We start from the raw sequence: 16,119 nt of genomic DNA, 5'->3' as shown, positions 1-16,119 counted from the left end.
GTATTCAATTAAATAGACAGGATGTAATTAAAGGAATTGAATATTTATTACAATTAAATGTGTATAAGATTGTATTGTGCGCTTTTCCTTACACAAATAGACATCTTCATAAAAAAATTAACAGTAAGGTACATTACCTGAATAACTTATTACATACATTGACATGTCGTCATAGTGACATTTTGACATTTTTTGATACTAATAGTTTTATTAGTGATTTTTATTTGACAAAAGATACAATGTATCTTTCTAAATCATCTAAAAATAAAATAGCCACTTTAGTGGCTTATAATATTGACTACATGAACAGTTTACATGGTAAACTTAAACATAAAAATGCTGACATAACAGATAATTCTATTAATATTTGTGACATAAGTACTATGACTGCAGATTTAAACTGCTCACAAAGACAAACGGAAAGCAATCAGAATTAATAATTGTTCATCAGAACATACAAAGTTTTCCCGGCAGCGAGTTAATTATACAATTATTTTTAGAAAAGTATAATATTGATATTGTCTGTTTCACAGAACATTGGCTTAAAGAAAGCAATATGATGTTCAATTTAAATAATTATAACGTTGTCAGCTGCTTCAATAGAAAGTCAGTTAACAGAGGCGGGTCTATGATAATTGCAAGAAATAATATTAAAGTAAAGGAACGTGCTGACATTGTTAGACTTTCTATTGAGTGTTGTATAGAATTATCTTGTATAGAACTAGAAAATTATATCCTTATATGTGTGTACAGGCCTCCTAATAGTGATTACAATGTTTTTGAAGGGGTGATGGAGGATATTTTAAAAAAAGTATTTAATAGTATTAAAAAAATTATTGTATGTGGAGATTTTAACGTTGATATTCTTTGTAACACACCCACATGTACAAAAATTATTAGTTTATTTCAGTCATTTGATTTATGTCATGTCTTTCATGAACCCACTCGTGTAACTGCCACGTCTGCTACTTGTCTTGACAATGTTTTTTGTAACTGCGAGTATACAGAAAAATTCATAATAAATAAACTTCCTTCAGATCACTGTGGTCAAGTTGTTAAGTTTAGCAGTCAAATCAATAAAGTCAACAATAATAAAAAATCAAAAAGACAAATAAACGTTTACAATATTAATAAATACAAAAGCGCGATTAAAAATAAATTGGATTTGCTGTTACAATCTAGTAATAATCCTGATTATCTTTACACCAAGCTAATTAATATTTTATCCGGAGAATATGAACAATTTTTCAAGAAAAAAGAAGTTCATGTTAAATCTAAATTCACGGAATGGGCAACAGTAGGAATACTTAAAAGTAGAAATATTTTGTTTGATTTATACGATCAAAAAAAATATCGATTTGATGACAAATTCACCACTTATGTAAAAAATTATTCAAAAATTTTTAAAAAAGTTTGTATTATGGCTAAGTCTAATTATTTTAATAAACAAATTAAGCAGTCTTCTGACAAAATTAAAACCATCTGGAGCATTATAAATAAAGAAACTGGAAGATCTAAAATAGCCTGTAATCAATTTACATTAAATTATGATAATAAATTAATAACAACAACAAAAGATGTAGTTAATATTTTTGAAGATTTTTTTGCTAATATTCCGATTGATATTACATCTTCTCTGGACTCATCTCAATCTCGAGCAAAAAAATTACTAGAGACTAATATCGGTTGTTGTTCTTTAAGATTTAAATTTTCACATGTTAGCCCCTTTCATATCATAAAAATATTCAAACAGCTAAATTTAAAAAATACGGAAGACCTTTGGGGCATGTCTGTAAAAGTAGTTAGTTCTTTCATAGATATTGTTGCTCCATATCTAGCCACTATTTTTAATAAATGTATTGATAATGGCGTTTTTCCACATTTAATGAAATTTAGCAAATTAATCCCACTATTTAAATCAGGAGATAAATTTGAGCCAGGGAACTATAGACCTATATCTATTTTGCCAGTTCTAAGTAAGGTGTTTGAAAAGATAATGTTAAATCAAATGTTACATCACTTCAGGGTTAACGGACTGCTTCACAGTCAGCAATATGGTTTCACCGCCGGCAAGTCTACCACTGACGCAGGTGTTGCGCTAATGACACATATTTTCGAATCTTGGGAGAGGTCACAGGATGCACTCGGAGTTTTTTGTGACCTATCAAAGGCATTTGATTGTGTGGATCATAAAACGCTTTTGTACAAGCTCGAACATTATGGTATAAGAGATAATGATCTAAAATTAATGAGAACTTATTTAGAGGATAGGGTTCAAACTGTAGATATTGACGGTGTAAAATCTAAGGGAGCTAATATTAAGATGGGCGTTCCACAAGGGTCAATCTTAGGCCCCTTTCTCTTTTTAATCTACATAAATGACCTTCCCTTTATGGTAGAGAAAATTGCAGATATAGTGCTGTTTGCGGATGATACTTCGTTAGTGTTTAAAATTGGACGTCAAAGTAATCAATTAGACGATGTAAATTGTGCTATGTCTGCAATATTAAATTGGTTTACATGTAATAACCTATTATTAAATTCCAGCAAAACAAAGTGTATAAAATTTACACTTCCTAATGTAAGACTAATAAATACACAGTTATTGCTTAATGACGAAATAGTAAATTTTGTTAATGATACAGTTTTTTTAGGTATAACAGTGGACTCGAAATTACAATGGGGGCCCCATATTTCAAAATTGGCCAGTAGACTCAGTTCTGCTGCATATGCAATTAGAAGAATTAGGCAATTAACAGACGTGGCGACGGCTAAACTTGTATATTTTAGTTATTTCCATAGCATAATGTCTTATGGCATACTGCTGTGGGGTAAAGCAGCCGATATAAATACTATATTTGTTTTACAAAAGAGAGCCATACGTTCTATTTATGGTATGGGTTCAAGAGAGTCATTACGTCAGTGCTTTAAAGATTCAAATATCCTCACAGTTACTTCACAATACATTTATGAAAATATTATGTATACACGGAAGAACTTAGCGAGTTTTAAAAAACTCAAAGACTGTACAAGTAGAAACTTACGCAATATAAATAAGCTTATTTTACCTAAATGCCGTCTGCACAAAATCAGTAATTCATTCTATGGTAATTGCATAAGATTTTATAATAAACTGCCGGAATCTGCATTAAATCTGACAGAGAGGCAATTCAAATCTTATATTAAACAATTTTTATGTAAGAAAGCCTATTACAGGATAGACGAATTCATAGATGACAACATATCAAGTAAATAATTAGTTTATTAGCATACAATGTTATAATTTTATTTTCTCATTGCTTTCTTGATTTAATTGATTAATTTTAGAAATATGAAAGCGTAGCGGTTTTTTGTATTAATTGCCGCATGCATTCTTATGTAAAATGTGAATACTATAACTATCAGATGGCAATTGTGAGTAGCTTTGACGTGGTCTAGTGTTTTGAGTAGTCATGCTCACTAAAATGTCCAGACTTGTGGCGGCGTGGTGGGCCGGGTCATTGGGCTCCCTAAAATATGGTCGAGCGCAGTGATGGCTGGCTCATCCGTCATACTCGTGAACGGGTGCTGCTTGTAGGGACTGGTCTGCTCTAATCACTATGACTGATTTCCTCTTATTAATTGTTTAACCAGTTGGTTATGTATTCAATTTTTTTTTCTTTTTGAGTATTTAATTGAATTAGTGCTAATTGGTGGTTTGTATTCACACAATTAAACTTAAAAATGTAAAATAATAATAAAATTATTTAAAAGAGCATCACGCAAGTTTCTTGCTCGTTCTTCTTGTGATGAGACAGCTTTCCGAACGAGCGGTAAATTAAAAAAAATGTAATGACTTTTCAAAAGTGCTTCAATGTAAGTTTATTTGAATAAATGATTTCTATTCTATTCTATTCATTCGTTTTTTGCCGTGAAAGCGTGAGCTTGCGTGGCTATGTATGGTGGGATATAGTAGTAAAATCACAAGATCGTCATCATCATATTATCCGTCAACTATCTAGTGCTGAACATAGACCTCACCTTTAAGAAGGGTTTGTTAGTAATAGCAACGCTTGGCAGGCGGGTTCGCAAACGCAGTTAAGCTTTTGGTGATGTTTTAAGAGAGACGCTGCTGCTCACTGTCGACCAATAAGTTATCTTAGTCGTCTCTTACGACACCCACAGGAAATGAAGAAGAGTATGTGACTATAAATTATAGGATACGGAAGCTTACCATCTTGTTCTCTAGGAATGGTAAAGTATGAAGGTTCAGGTCAAAATTCATTCTGTGGTATCCATGCTATTATAGTATATTCGTGTCTATTGACGACTGTTACAAATTTACCTCAAGTGGGTCCTCAAGCTCTTTTGCTGTTTCAAGTTTGATAAAAATAAAAAGAAAGAATAAATGATTACGGTGAAATAATTCTGAAGGCTGTTTTTATATCCTGGTGTTTTTCCTGAAGTAAGCTCCATAGAATGGTGCGATGGAAGTGCGATGAGATTTTCTTTCTATATTCGCTAAGCCGGCATGACTGTGACCATCGACGCTTACTGTTCGGTATGTATGAGCCTTTAATAGTATAGTGTATCGTTAAAAACAACTTCAACCTAAGCTGGAGGGGGAAAGGGATTGTTAATAAAGGGATCTAATAGCCCCACTGCTAGTATTACTAGCTATATATATTATATATTCTATATATTCTATTAGGACGACTTTCACGCAGGTGCCCCTGAAAACCATAGTAATTAATTAATGTTTAATTTGTGAGAAAGTGTCAACCAACCTGCTTTCATTCTCACTTATCACCGCTCACTGGTGCCCCACCTGCACTATTGCATATACAGTTGAGGCTCCATCCCATCATTACGAGTGCTGTTCACCATCAGACGGGCTGTATGCTTGATTGCCACTTTCGTGGTATAAAAAAAAAGAAATTATATTTTTTTAGCCTATCGTAGTTTTAGACCATAATCCTCAATCTTTTTTTAATGTGACTAGAGTATCACTAGGGTTTTTTTTCTTAATTATAGCTTACGTTATAAATATTTTTTTTATTTAATAGCAACGAACACAAACATTTTTTAGTATTATATATTAAAACCGTTTAGTATAATTATATTTTAGATAAAATATTTATTCAATGGAATAATAACTTTAAAGTTATCGTTTTATGTAATAAGAAGTCATTCGTGGAAGGCGAATTATCCCTCGTTGATGGAACGGCGAAATTATCAATTTGCGTTTACCCTACCGTTCCTTGTTCCTCATAATTAATTGTAATTTATAATGTAATGTAACATTCTATTTGAAGCCCCATTGTTGCGGAAAGCCTCCGTCTTATAAATCAAATTCTCGGTATAATGACAAGTAACTTTGTACAGTCAACAACAAAAGTAAATCCTATCCCGATATCCAAAACCACACTTTCAACTATAAAAGCCGCTGGTAATAAATACCATTATAATTGGATAAATATTATAAAATTATTTATAACTTGTGATATTAGTAGGATTGTAATAATTATTAGTAAATAGATTTGTAAATAAGTTAAGTGTTTGCTTTGCGAAAAATGTGAATTAATGCATTTAAAATGCATTCAGTAATATTTGTTTTAGTGTGGTACTTATTATACATGTATAACATTAGGTTTCAGCTTGATATTAATACAATTTTGAGCTTTTATGATATTCATCCAATTTTGTAAGAGCAAAATCTTGTTGAGCGACTTATAAAGCGGTGTTTGGACTTAATTAATAATTCGAATCTATTATTGTCAATGACTGTACATCTGGAGAATAACTCAAAGTGCTTACCCCCAAACATGCCTAAATTGCCTAATTAACAAAAAATAAACTTGGGAACTTATTTATAATATAACATATCAAACGCTACACCACTAGTTATTAAATTCAAGAATACTCTCAATAAACTCACCATAGAAAGATAATGCCTTAATCAAAGATACTCACCATTCTATAGACAAAAGAAAGAATTTGTATAGCCAATTTGTTAATTTGTTTTGAATTTATCGTGAAGTAAAAGAAAAACAACTTTACATGTGTAAATCGAACGTGTAATACATTTATATTATAAAGAGATAAAATTTCACATTTTGTAAATATTAGACATTTCCATACAAACCAGCATGATAGCTGTGTACACGGTAAACACACAATATAAACATTAATACCATTATTATAAAGTGAATATTTGGAGAAACCCATTGTCTTGATTATGCGAGTGTTTGAAGTAGAAATAAACAACTTTTTATATTAAGTCCGTTCAGTTTTTATAAATACTTAACTTTTTATAATTTAAAAAGTATTTGATTTACTTAAAAAAAAGATCAAATAAATAGGGACCAAAAAGACAAAATCAAGTTTACAATTTGTAAAAATATTGTATGATACATACAGAGAATGTAGTCGGATTTAGAATCTTTCATTTTATTAAAGTTAGTTATAAATAATTACAATCGTCTACAATCTATTTTTGAACGTAGGCACAACTGTACACCATTAAAATATCTATCATATTATATTTTATTATTGATTTTCAAATGTCAATATCGCTCTTATTTATATAAAATAAAATCTTAAAAATAAATTATAAAATAATAAATTTATTTCAACTATTTAAGTATTTTGTCACTGTCTTTCAAATTTAAAATTTAGCGTAAAATAAAAAATCAAGATAATTTAATAACTAAAATAGGTATTTAAATATATAAAGACTTTATAAAATTAGAGATTTGTCGACTTTCTGAACCTACCTTTGCTAAGTCTTTAAAAGATTGACCACGTATCCTCTTGCATGTTTTGATTAAACTGTAGACCAAAGTAGGCGCCAGACTTACCCGAGATATCGATCAGCTAGCCCTATACACTTAAAATAATTATACACACAAGGCCTAGGAAAGGGTATAATGATTTAAAATTCAGCAACATTATCTATTCATTGAATAGGACAATTTTCTTCAAGAAATGTTCGAAATATAAAATCGCTATACGATAATCTTGCGATCGATTTCTATTAGGAATAAAAGAAGTTTTCATTCCCATTAAATCTCTTCTAATCATACATTTTTAGTGACAAAAATTATAATATTTGAGTACAAAAACTATATTGTTTTACTAATTCTTTTAGCTTCTCATATATTACTACCTCATATTAATATCAATGCTATTTACCGAATCCTCATGAATTATCATTATGACCGGATTTCTTACAAATATGCACTTATCTACAGTCAGCTTGCTAAATTCACATATTTAACTGTTGACAAACTTAATATACATAAACTCTATATAGTTATAATTAATTTTTAAAATTAGTTTCAATTGTGATTCAATACTAAATAGAGTTATCGAATGTTTAGGATATAAATAATTTAACTACATTTCCAAAATGTTACTAAACAATTTTCACAGTATGTTAATATAATATAATTTTTATGTAGTTTAAGTTTATAATTTAATATTAAAACAAATATAAACTCAATTAGAAAGGGTATGAAAGGGAAATACAGCCTCGCAGATAACGTGGCCATTTTCGGGAGGCAAATCATAAGTCAATACGAGTATATTTATGTAGGCTTTAATGATATAGAAATTAAAAGGTTTTGACATAAAGATAGAATATAAAAACCATGTTCTACCTACGCACTTTTTCTTTATTCTTTTCTATTACTTATCTCTAGATAATTGCAACGGTTAACACTCAAAGCAGGCTATATTACCCTTCCGCACATTAGAAAATATTATTATTATATATATTATTATTACACGTTATTTTTTTTTCGCAGTTTCTTCATAAGTAGGTATGTTTGCATATTAATTGACAAGAAGTTATAATATCAACAACCAATCTATAAAGCATTTGGACTAAATTACTAATAAAAAAATTTGCCATAAGTCCACAATAATTTTACATTTAACTATTACAATATAAAATCTAACTTACCGTAATACTTAAAGTTTATATAAAGAGTATATAGCAATAAGGAAGACATTGATAGCCTGCATAAATTTCTTTATAAATATAGAATACAGTAGTAAAATTATTTTCGATTTTATGCAGTTTTTCTACAATATAATCGCTTTATATTTTATTATTAATTTATGGTTATATTCATAAACCCTCAGATCAGATAATAAGGAGATTTTAGATCAGAAACTAAGTTAAGCCGCTTTGGTGATTTATTGTAACATGGCATGACACGATTGTACCAATACGGCACAATAGAGGACAAAATTATGTGCAGTTGTCTGGAGACAACTTAAAATTCCCTTCGAATTGCATACCTAAGATATTTTCATGCAGTGTACTACGATATCGTTGCGGAAGATTAAATGCATTTCCATACAACTGCACAGATTTTGCTTTCTTTTTATATCGTAAAAATCGCACGATGTTGTGTACTACAATAAATTGTAAAAGCGTGCATTCAATCGGTTTAAATGGAATATTTAATAAAAAAAAATTGTTTTGTATCAGTCACTATGAAACAAAATTGTTAGGACAATTAATGCAAATTGTACATTTGGCATGGATTTAATGGGACTTAAATTAAATAATATGGCCATCCACCTATAAATAGTGCACAGAAACATTCTATTTTTCTTTCTTTAAATACATATATGCAGTGTTTATTTACATTATATGCAAGTAATCATTCTTCTTTAAAAAACTTAATTTTGACAAATTTTAGATTTTAATGTGCGTTAAACAATCAAACGAAATTAATTTAATGTTTATATTATATCTATTAGAAACTTTAAAGTTTTGTATTCACTTGTAATTCTTATTGTTGTGGGTGTATTACAATTCATCGTTGTAACTATATATGCATCCAATATAGGTTATAATTTTTCAATTATTTTTTTATTTACTCGTCTCTGGTATAGCATTAATAAAATTTTGTTGTACCCGTATAATGGAAAAACGAATTTATGATTTGATTTAATTGTCTGATAAATATATGTATATGTATATCTGTACTATTTTTTTACATTATAATATTATTTATAATGCAAATATTTTAAAGAAGCAAAATAATATATATGGTGTAAAGAAGTAATACAGTTCCAGACCATTAATCGAGTTGTAATGTAACAAGTTTAAAAATAATGGCATACTAAACTCAAACTAAAAGGGACAATCCTCCATTTTGTAGAGGAAGAGAACGCTATTCCGCTATTTGAGGTTTCCATTGCTAAGATAATATGTGACGACATCCATAAAAGCGGAAGAAATCTATCTTCCAGAAAGAAATTTATTTATGTATTTTGAAAATTATTTATAATATTAAGAAAAATGTAATGAAAAAAATATAAAAGTGCATAACATTATAATCTAAGATTTTATAAACGACAAAGATAGATGTAGTGTATAATTAACCTATACTGTCTCAAGTATATATACAAGAGGGTAAATTCATCAGAAATATCAGTAGCGGTCAGTATCGTGAAAGCGATGCGTGAGAACAGATGTACCGCAGTATGCGTGTGTGTGATAATTGAGTCTGTGACAACAAGGTAAAAAAATCCTTCATGTACATTATTAGGGTATACATACATATAAAATAATAGAAGAGAAACAACAATAGAATTAATAGGATTATTAAGTTTAGACTCAGGGAGGAGATATTTTTTTTATAAGATAAATGTCTCCAATAAAAAAGAAAAAATTAGTTGATAGTAAAATCAGATAACAATTGACATCTAATTTCCTTATTTTCATGCTCTGAGGTAATTTAAAAAATCACTACAGATATTTTCTTTTTATAGGCCCTATTTAAAATAAAAAAATAAATCACAAAGGAATGAAAAGGCAAGACGAAATAGTTTTCGTAATTTCTGTGAAATGCACCAAAAAATCGCGTTATTTGTAAATAAAGTGAAAATACCAAATGTTAATGAACAGAATAAGTAATTGATATTACTTGTTTTACTTTTATACTAATTAAACTCATGCCTTTTCTTTCTTTTCTCATTGGGTTAAATAAAAAATATTATTAAATTTTCTTATTTTATATCCTTATTTAATTTTTACAAAATGATTTTCAGTTTGAGCTAAATTGCATATGTATTATTACTACAAACTTCTTTCTTTTTTATTTAGGTTAGAGAAAGAATACAGTTGGGCGCCATTTACTTTCTGTAAATTTATTTTAGCAATATTCACGAAATATTTTAGAAATTGAGTTACTTTAAACTGTATGGGTAATATAATTAGATATTGTTATAATTATAATATTACTTTGAAGCTGCATTTGTCATATTGCCATTATTTAAGTGAAAAAAATTATTAAACCTTTTCTTACAAACTCTTCCTTTTCAACTTCAAACAAAAACATTTTTTTTACATTTAAAAGCACTTTATATGTCTAATAAATTATTTTTATTTAAATAAACAAATCTATTTAACTACATTAATCAATGTCGTTTCATAATGTAAGGGTGAAATTAGCGCTACATCAGAGCTGTGATCAAGAGGTTATTTTGTCAGGTTTTATGTTTAACATATCGTCATTTTCGATAATGTGTTGAATTTATCTATAGAGGAACTTCTGCTCGACTTTACCGCTATCTAAATGGCGTCTCTTCCAAGCCATTTGCAGTTACGAGCACAAGTACATATGTCTTTAGACTCCGTCACTTACACAATTTTACTTAGATTAATAGACATAAAATATATTTTCCTAATTTATGCTTTAAGCATCAATCATTTTGATTTAGATAATATAAATATGTAATTTAATTTTATTCATACTTTTTCTATATAGGTAAATGATTATTTAACTGCCAGTACCCGAAATCTCAGGACTGTCACAGAAACACGGATATCATAAAAATATATATTCAATTCAAACACTTAGTAAACAAATCGCCGAAAAGCTTTCCCGATGCACAACATTTATAAATTGTTTACAAATACTCACTCCTAATTATGATATGTTTTGTTACATAATTGCTCCTAAACTTTATAAAAAAAAAACTATAAATTAACTATATTGTATTCGTTACTTAAAAAGCAAAAGCAATATTAATGACAACAATAGTCTATTTTAAATGGCTGAATTACGTAGGTTGTGAAGCTAGCGATTTTGATAACGGTGTAAAATAAATAAAGGCATTTGCAACTAAAAACATTTATAATTTTATCATAAAACAAGATTTCTACATATAAAAATTGAAATTGTACTTATTTTGATAAATCACCTACTTCGCAATAGATATTATTGTTATGTAGGTTTCAAAAATGATATTATCATATCGTCATAAATTGAGCACAATATGAATAGCACATAAAGACCCGAAACAATTTTAGGCACTTTTTGTTTCGGCACATGATTTGAATATACTAACCCGCGGCTGTGCGAATATGAATAATTCTTAGCTTCACCAGAAGGTTCAAATCAATGAAATACGAAGAAAATAGTACCGCGTGGACTGGATATAAAAATAAGAATAACTGATTTATATACATAAACATATTGATGAGGTGAGTTATTTATTTATTTTATTACTAATACGTTTATAAAATAAATTTGTACCGCAAAAGATGGATACAATGTGCTCACATAGTCAGCACCGCCGAATGAACTGAATCGAATATTGCAATTCGTTATTTGAAATACTATGAAATTTCATACATTTATCAAATGAATTTCCTAATTAAAAGATCAGTTTAAATTTCAGCTTTTAGAATTTCGGTATGTATAAATATTCAGTTTTTGCTTCCTTTTTCATAATATCACTTTTGGATATGAAATTTAATAACAATAATGAATTATTATAATGTTATAATTTTATTATTTTTAATAAAAAGAAATTATTTTTAATAAAATAAAAATCATTAGATTAATTCCATTTACGTAACTCAAAAAATCAAATAGCTACTAGACCTTCACAACTCTAAGAATAAGAAATCGAGGGGAAGCGTGGTCATTTTATAAGCTCAAATTATATAAAACGCTCAGAGTTAAAAAGTACTTCAAACATTTCTTTATTACGTTGTACACTCAAGCTGTTTCGCAGGTAGAAATTAACAGTGAGTACAGAAAATATGGTATTAAAAATGTATATCACGTGTGGTGAGTTTTGGATAAGTATGTCATGTAAAATTTCAGAAGAAAATGTACGTGTGGACTACGTTAATAGAGTATTTATAACTATACCTAGTTTTAGCCTGCAGCTTTTCATGAAGTTGAATGTCACAATATATACAAAACTGTAATATATAAAAAGCTACTGAAAAAAAATAAAAAATGTTCTGTTGTTTAAAGAAGTTGCAAGTATGAACATTGCATCAAGAGAAGATTTTATTACCTAATAATAATATCCTATGATATTCAATTGACTGTTTATATTCAATGATTAATTTTTTCATTTTATGTTCTTTTTTTTTATTAACTATTCAAATAGACTTTATTCGGAAACGCACGAAATACTACTACTCTCTAATTAAATTTACCTACTATTCTTTGGTTTTATTTAAATATTTATTTTATGTTGTTACCACATATAATAAATATTGAATATAGGTATAAAACTAATTTCACATTCCATTATTTCAATCCCTACTGTATAATATTTAGGTTTTAATTTTCAAATATTTATTTTCATCATTTCTAGATAACGTGTTCAAATATTTGACTACTGTTAGGTATTCTGTAATGTCGGGATTAATGTTGACATAGAAAATGAATGTTTATGAAAAAAGGTAATCATTATATTTGATATCTGTCTAAATAATCATACAATTATAATGTTTACGAAGCAAGTAAACTTATAAATAATTAAACAAATACCACTTTGTTTAGATTTTTTAAACAAAAAGAAATCTTTCCTCTCATATTTTATTACAGTTTGATATATTAATATGTTTCCAATTTTTCATATACTCGTCCATGTATTTACGGAACAATTTCTTCCTTAAATTTATTAGGCTTTGGCCTAAATTTACACTATAATGGACAAAGGTTTCTAGCAACTGGTTATAGGGCTGTCAACATTAGGTAATTATAAAACCCTAGCATTCTAATTCAGTCTCATTATTGCGCATACACAAGTAAAAGGTCAATGTACAAAGGAGATAAAAAAAGCGTTTTGAAGCTCATCGTATAGTTACTAACTAAATAAACTTTTTTTATAAGTAAAATATTTTAAAAATATTTTTTATTATAAATGTTATTAAAATAATTAAAAAATAAGATTATAATATTAAATGATTCAATTCATCTTATGTCATTAAATTAAAAGTAAAATGATCAATATAATATTTTTATTTTTCTAAACGTTTTTGTTGCCAAATTTTGTCATTAATTTTCTCGAAAAGTTACATCATTAATATTTTCCTGAAGTTTTAATTATAGAGTATATAATCAAACATAATTATTTAAGTGATTTATTACAGATTGATATCTATTAAATTTTTCGATTATTTTTCCTTGTATGCAAGAAAAAATAATTAAGATGTTTTGCGGCTTATAAAACATCCGGTGAAATACAAAAACAATATTTATAAATAGATTTATATACAGTTATTTTGTTTAAATGCATTTAGGTACAATTTGATTTTCTGGCAATATATTTTTGCTAGAAAATTACATTGAAAACATCACCAATTAGTAAATTGACAATAAACTTAATTATATTTCTATTTTGTCATATTTTTCAAGCTCAAAAAAACATTAATACATTTAATATTTTATTGAAAGAGTAATACATTGCCTCCCTCTCACACCTTTATATATTTTAATATGGAACATATGATATACGATAATAATAACAAAATAAGGCTTTGGTTTTAAAAGAAATTATGAATTAATAATACTGCTGAAAACATTTTGCTAATTATAAAGTAATAAAAAAAAATTGAAAAGTAAAAGAATAATTCTAAAATCTACATACCTTCTCAATAATAGGATATGGCAATATTATTGAGTTTTGTATTAATTAAACAACACCAGTGAATTAGAAGCTAAAGTGGCACACCAATAATAATGCTATTAGGACTAAGCGGTGAATTGTACATCGGCACGATGAATTTAGTTCCTCGCTAACAATTTTAACTGGTAACTGCGTGGGCGTCGGCTCGATGCGAACCACGTTTACTGAAAAAGAAAATTTAGTTAAGCAAATTGTTTGTTGAATTACGAAATTCACAAAGTTGTAAGTCCCGTGACCACTGTTGCCATACATGGACATAACGAAGATGGCGACGGCGGTCACGTATGATGGGGTAAGAATACGCTGTTTATAATTCGTTTCACATCCCCGGGATGTCGTAAGAGGTGTAGGGGCGTAAAACACAATACATCAGTGCAGGGTTGCCACATGCGATTTCTGATTTTTATTCAGATGACAAACATTTTCTATGCAAACTTATAAGGACATCATTTTCTTTCTATTTTGCCAAATCACAAATTTATTTCACTGTACTTTCCCATGTAAGAATTATGATTAGAAGTGACGATAAAAAAACACCCTTCTCTACGCACGATTATGAAATTTTATATTGCTTACGATTTCTAAAATACCAGAACTCTCAGAAAAATTATCCAGATTTGTTCCAATCCACATAATGGGTTTTCCAAAAAAAAATACTATTTTATTTCTCCAAAATTTCGTAAATATGAAAATGTTTTTCCAAAATTGCGAAAAAAGGTACCCAACCAGGCAACCATCAAATTAAATAAAACTATCTAACTATGCCGCTAGTTCATCATGCTAATAGTATAAGAATAAATATACTGGTACTGAAAATTGCATCCTTTTTTGTTTTTTTTAATAGCCAATTTTTTATGTATATTACTGATCTTCTTTGTAAATTTTTATTTTAAAATATACGGAAGCTATTCATTGTTATAAGACAATTACTTATTTAATATTCACCGTAAAAACTGAAAAATCTATCATACTCCCAACATGGATCTTCGAGTCGGATTTAATAACTTATGGAAGATTCTATATTTATCCAGAAATGGAGTATTAATTTCCAAGAAATTTCCGCTGGCGTTGTCGTCACCATTTCCACCACATTCTGCAAGGAGTATTAATTGGGTCCATTCTAAAAAGTGTGTTAGTGTAATATATTAATCCCAACGTTCTTCTTTTAGGTATTTTTACAGTGTTTATATTTCAACATTCGACTCAAGTGCGAAAGTGTGGCAGTTTTAAAGGGGCGTTTAAAAGCATCTTCGATTATGTTTATATGTAGAACTAATCGTGACATTGATATTGTTTCATTTTACAGCAATGTCCTCAAATTATACCCTTCTGGCCTTAGACCCCGCACAGGCAGGAAGAATACTTATAAATTTATTCACATTTTAGAAATAATGTTACTGCGACACATTACGATTACGCGAAACATGTGCGATTGTGTGCGACGCATGTTCTCACTACGGTGTCTGTTGCTTGAAAGCCTTGACTTATTTATTTCTCAATATGACAAGGGTTGTCAATACATCAACATATTATTATTAGTAAGTTCATGGAAGTGTCAATTCTACCACAATTTTTATTATTATGGCACCAGCAGGAATATCTATAGAAGATTGTCTTCACCAGAGGGAGACTTTGTACAAAAGTCGATTGCATGGGTACCTCTGTCCCATTCGTGTTTCAACCGTGAAGCAGTTGTGTTACGTTTGCATGGCTGTGTTTCGAAGGGTGGGATATAGCGTGAATTTACAGGGTACAGAGGAATAACATCTGAGTCCTCAGGAATGGCAACGCATGGGGTATCATGGACGAAACAGTATACTCTGTTATGTCCATGGTACTGCTCATGTTTATAGGCGACGGTTACCACTTTCCATCAGGTGGGCCGTTAGCTTGTTTGCCATTCTAAGTTGTATAAAAAAAAAACCATATGTTAAGAAACCTGTGCTTAGCAGAGGGACGTTAAGAGATTTATTATTACTATTACGATAATTATATTCTCGATAAGAATCCTAGATAGAGGTTAATATTTGACTCGACCATCTTATCCTGTCACTAGCTAGTAACATGTAACTACGTCACAAAGGACCTAGAGTAAAAATAGACTACATTTTACATAATTTTAACTAATTTACGACAAATAATGGGCCACCAAGTTTTAGATTTAGTATATTTATTGACGAT

General features: G+C 28.9%; 1 protein-coding gene across 3 annotated transcripts in view; it reads right to left on the bottom strand.

Moving 5' to 3' along the window:
- Nucleotides 1-10,403: 10,403 nt before the first annotated feature.
- LOC113512496 (uncharacterized) overlaps nucleotides 10,404-16,119 on the bottom strand; it is a 98,291-nt gene continuing 92,575 nt past the window's right edge. For all 3 annotated transcript variants that reach the window (XM_052898689.1, XM_052898688.1, XM_052898690.1), the window contains exon 8: nucleotides 10,404-14,102. In XM_052898689.1, coding sequence (XP_052754649.1) covers nucleotides 13,963-14,102 — 140 coding nt within the window. In that variant the 3' untranslated portion in view covers nucleotides 10,404-13,962. The remainder of the gene's footprint in view (nucleotides 14,103-16,119) is intronic.

This window comes from Galleria mellonella, unplaced genomic scaffold (genome assembly GCF_026898425.1).
Source record: "Galleria mellonella isolate WM207_F2 unplaced genomic scaffold, CSIRO_AGI_GalMel_v1 utg537, whole genome shotgun sequence".
NCBI classification, from domain to species: domain Eukaryota; kingdom Metazoa; phylum Arthropoda; class Insecta; order Lepidoptera; family Pyralidae; genus Galleria; species Galleria mellonella.
The sequence above is the reverse complement of the archived record's forward strand: the minus strand, read 5'-3'. Positions and strand labels throughout refer to the sequence as shown.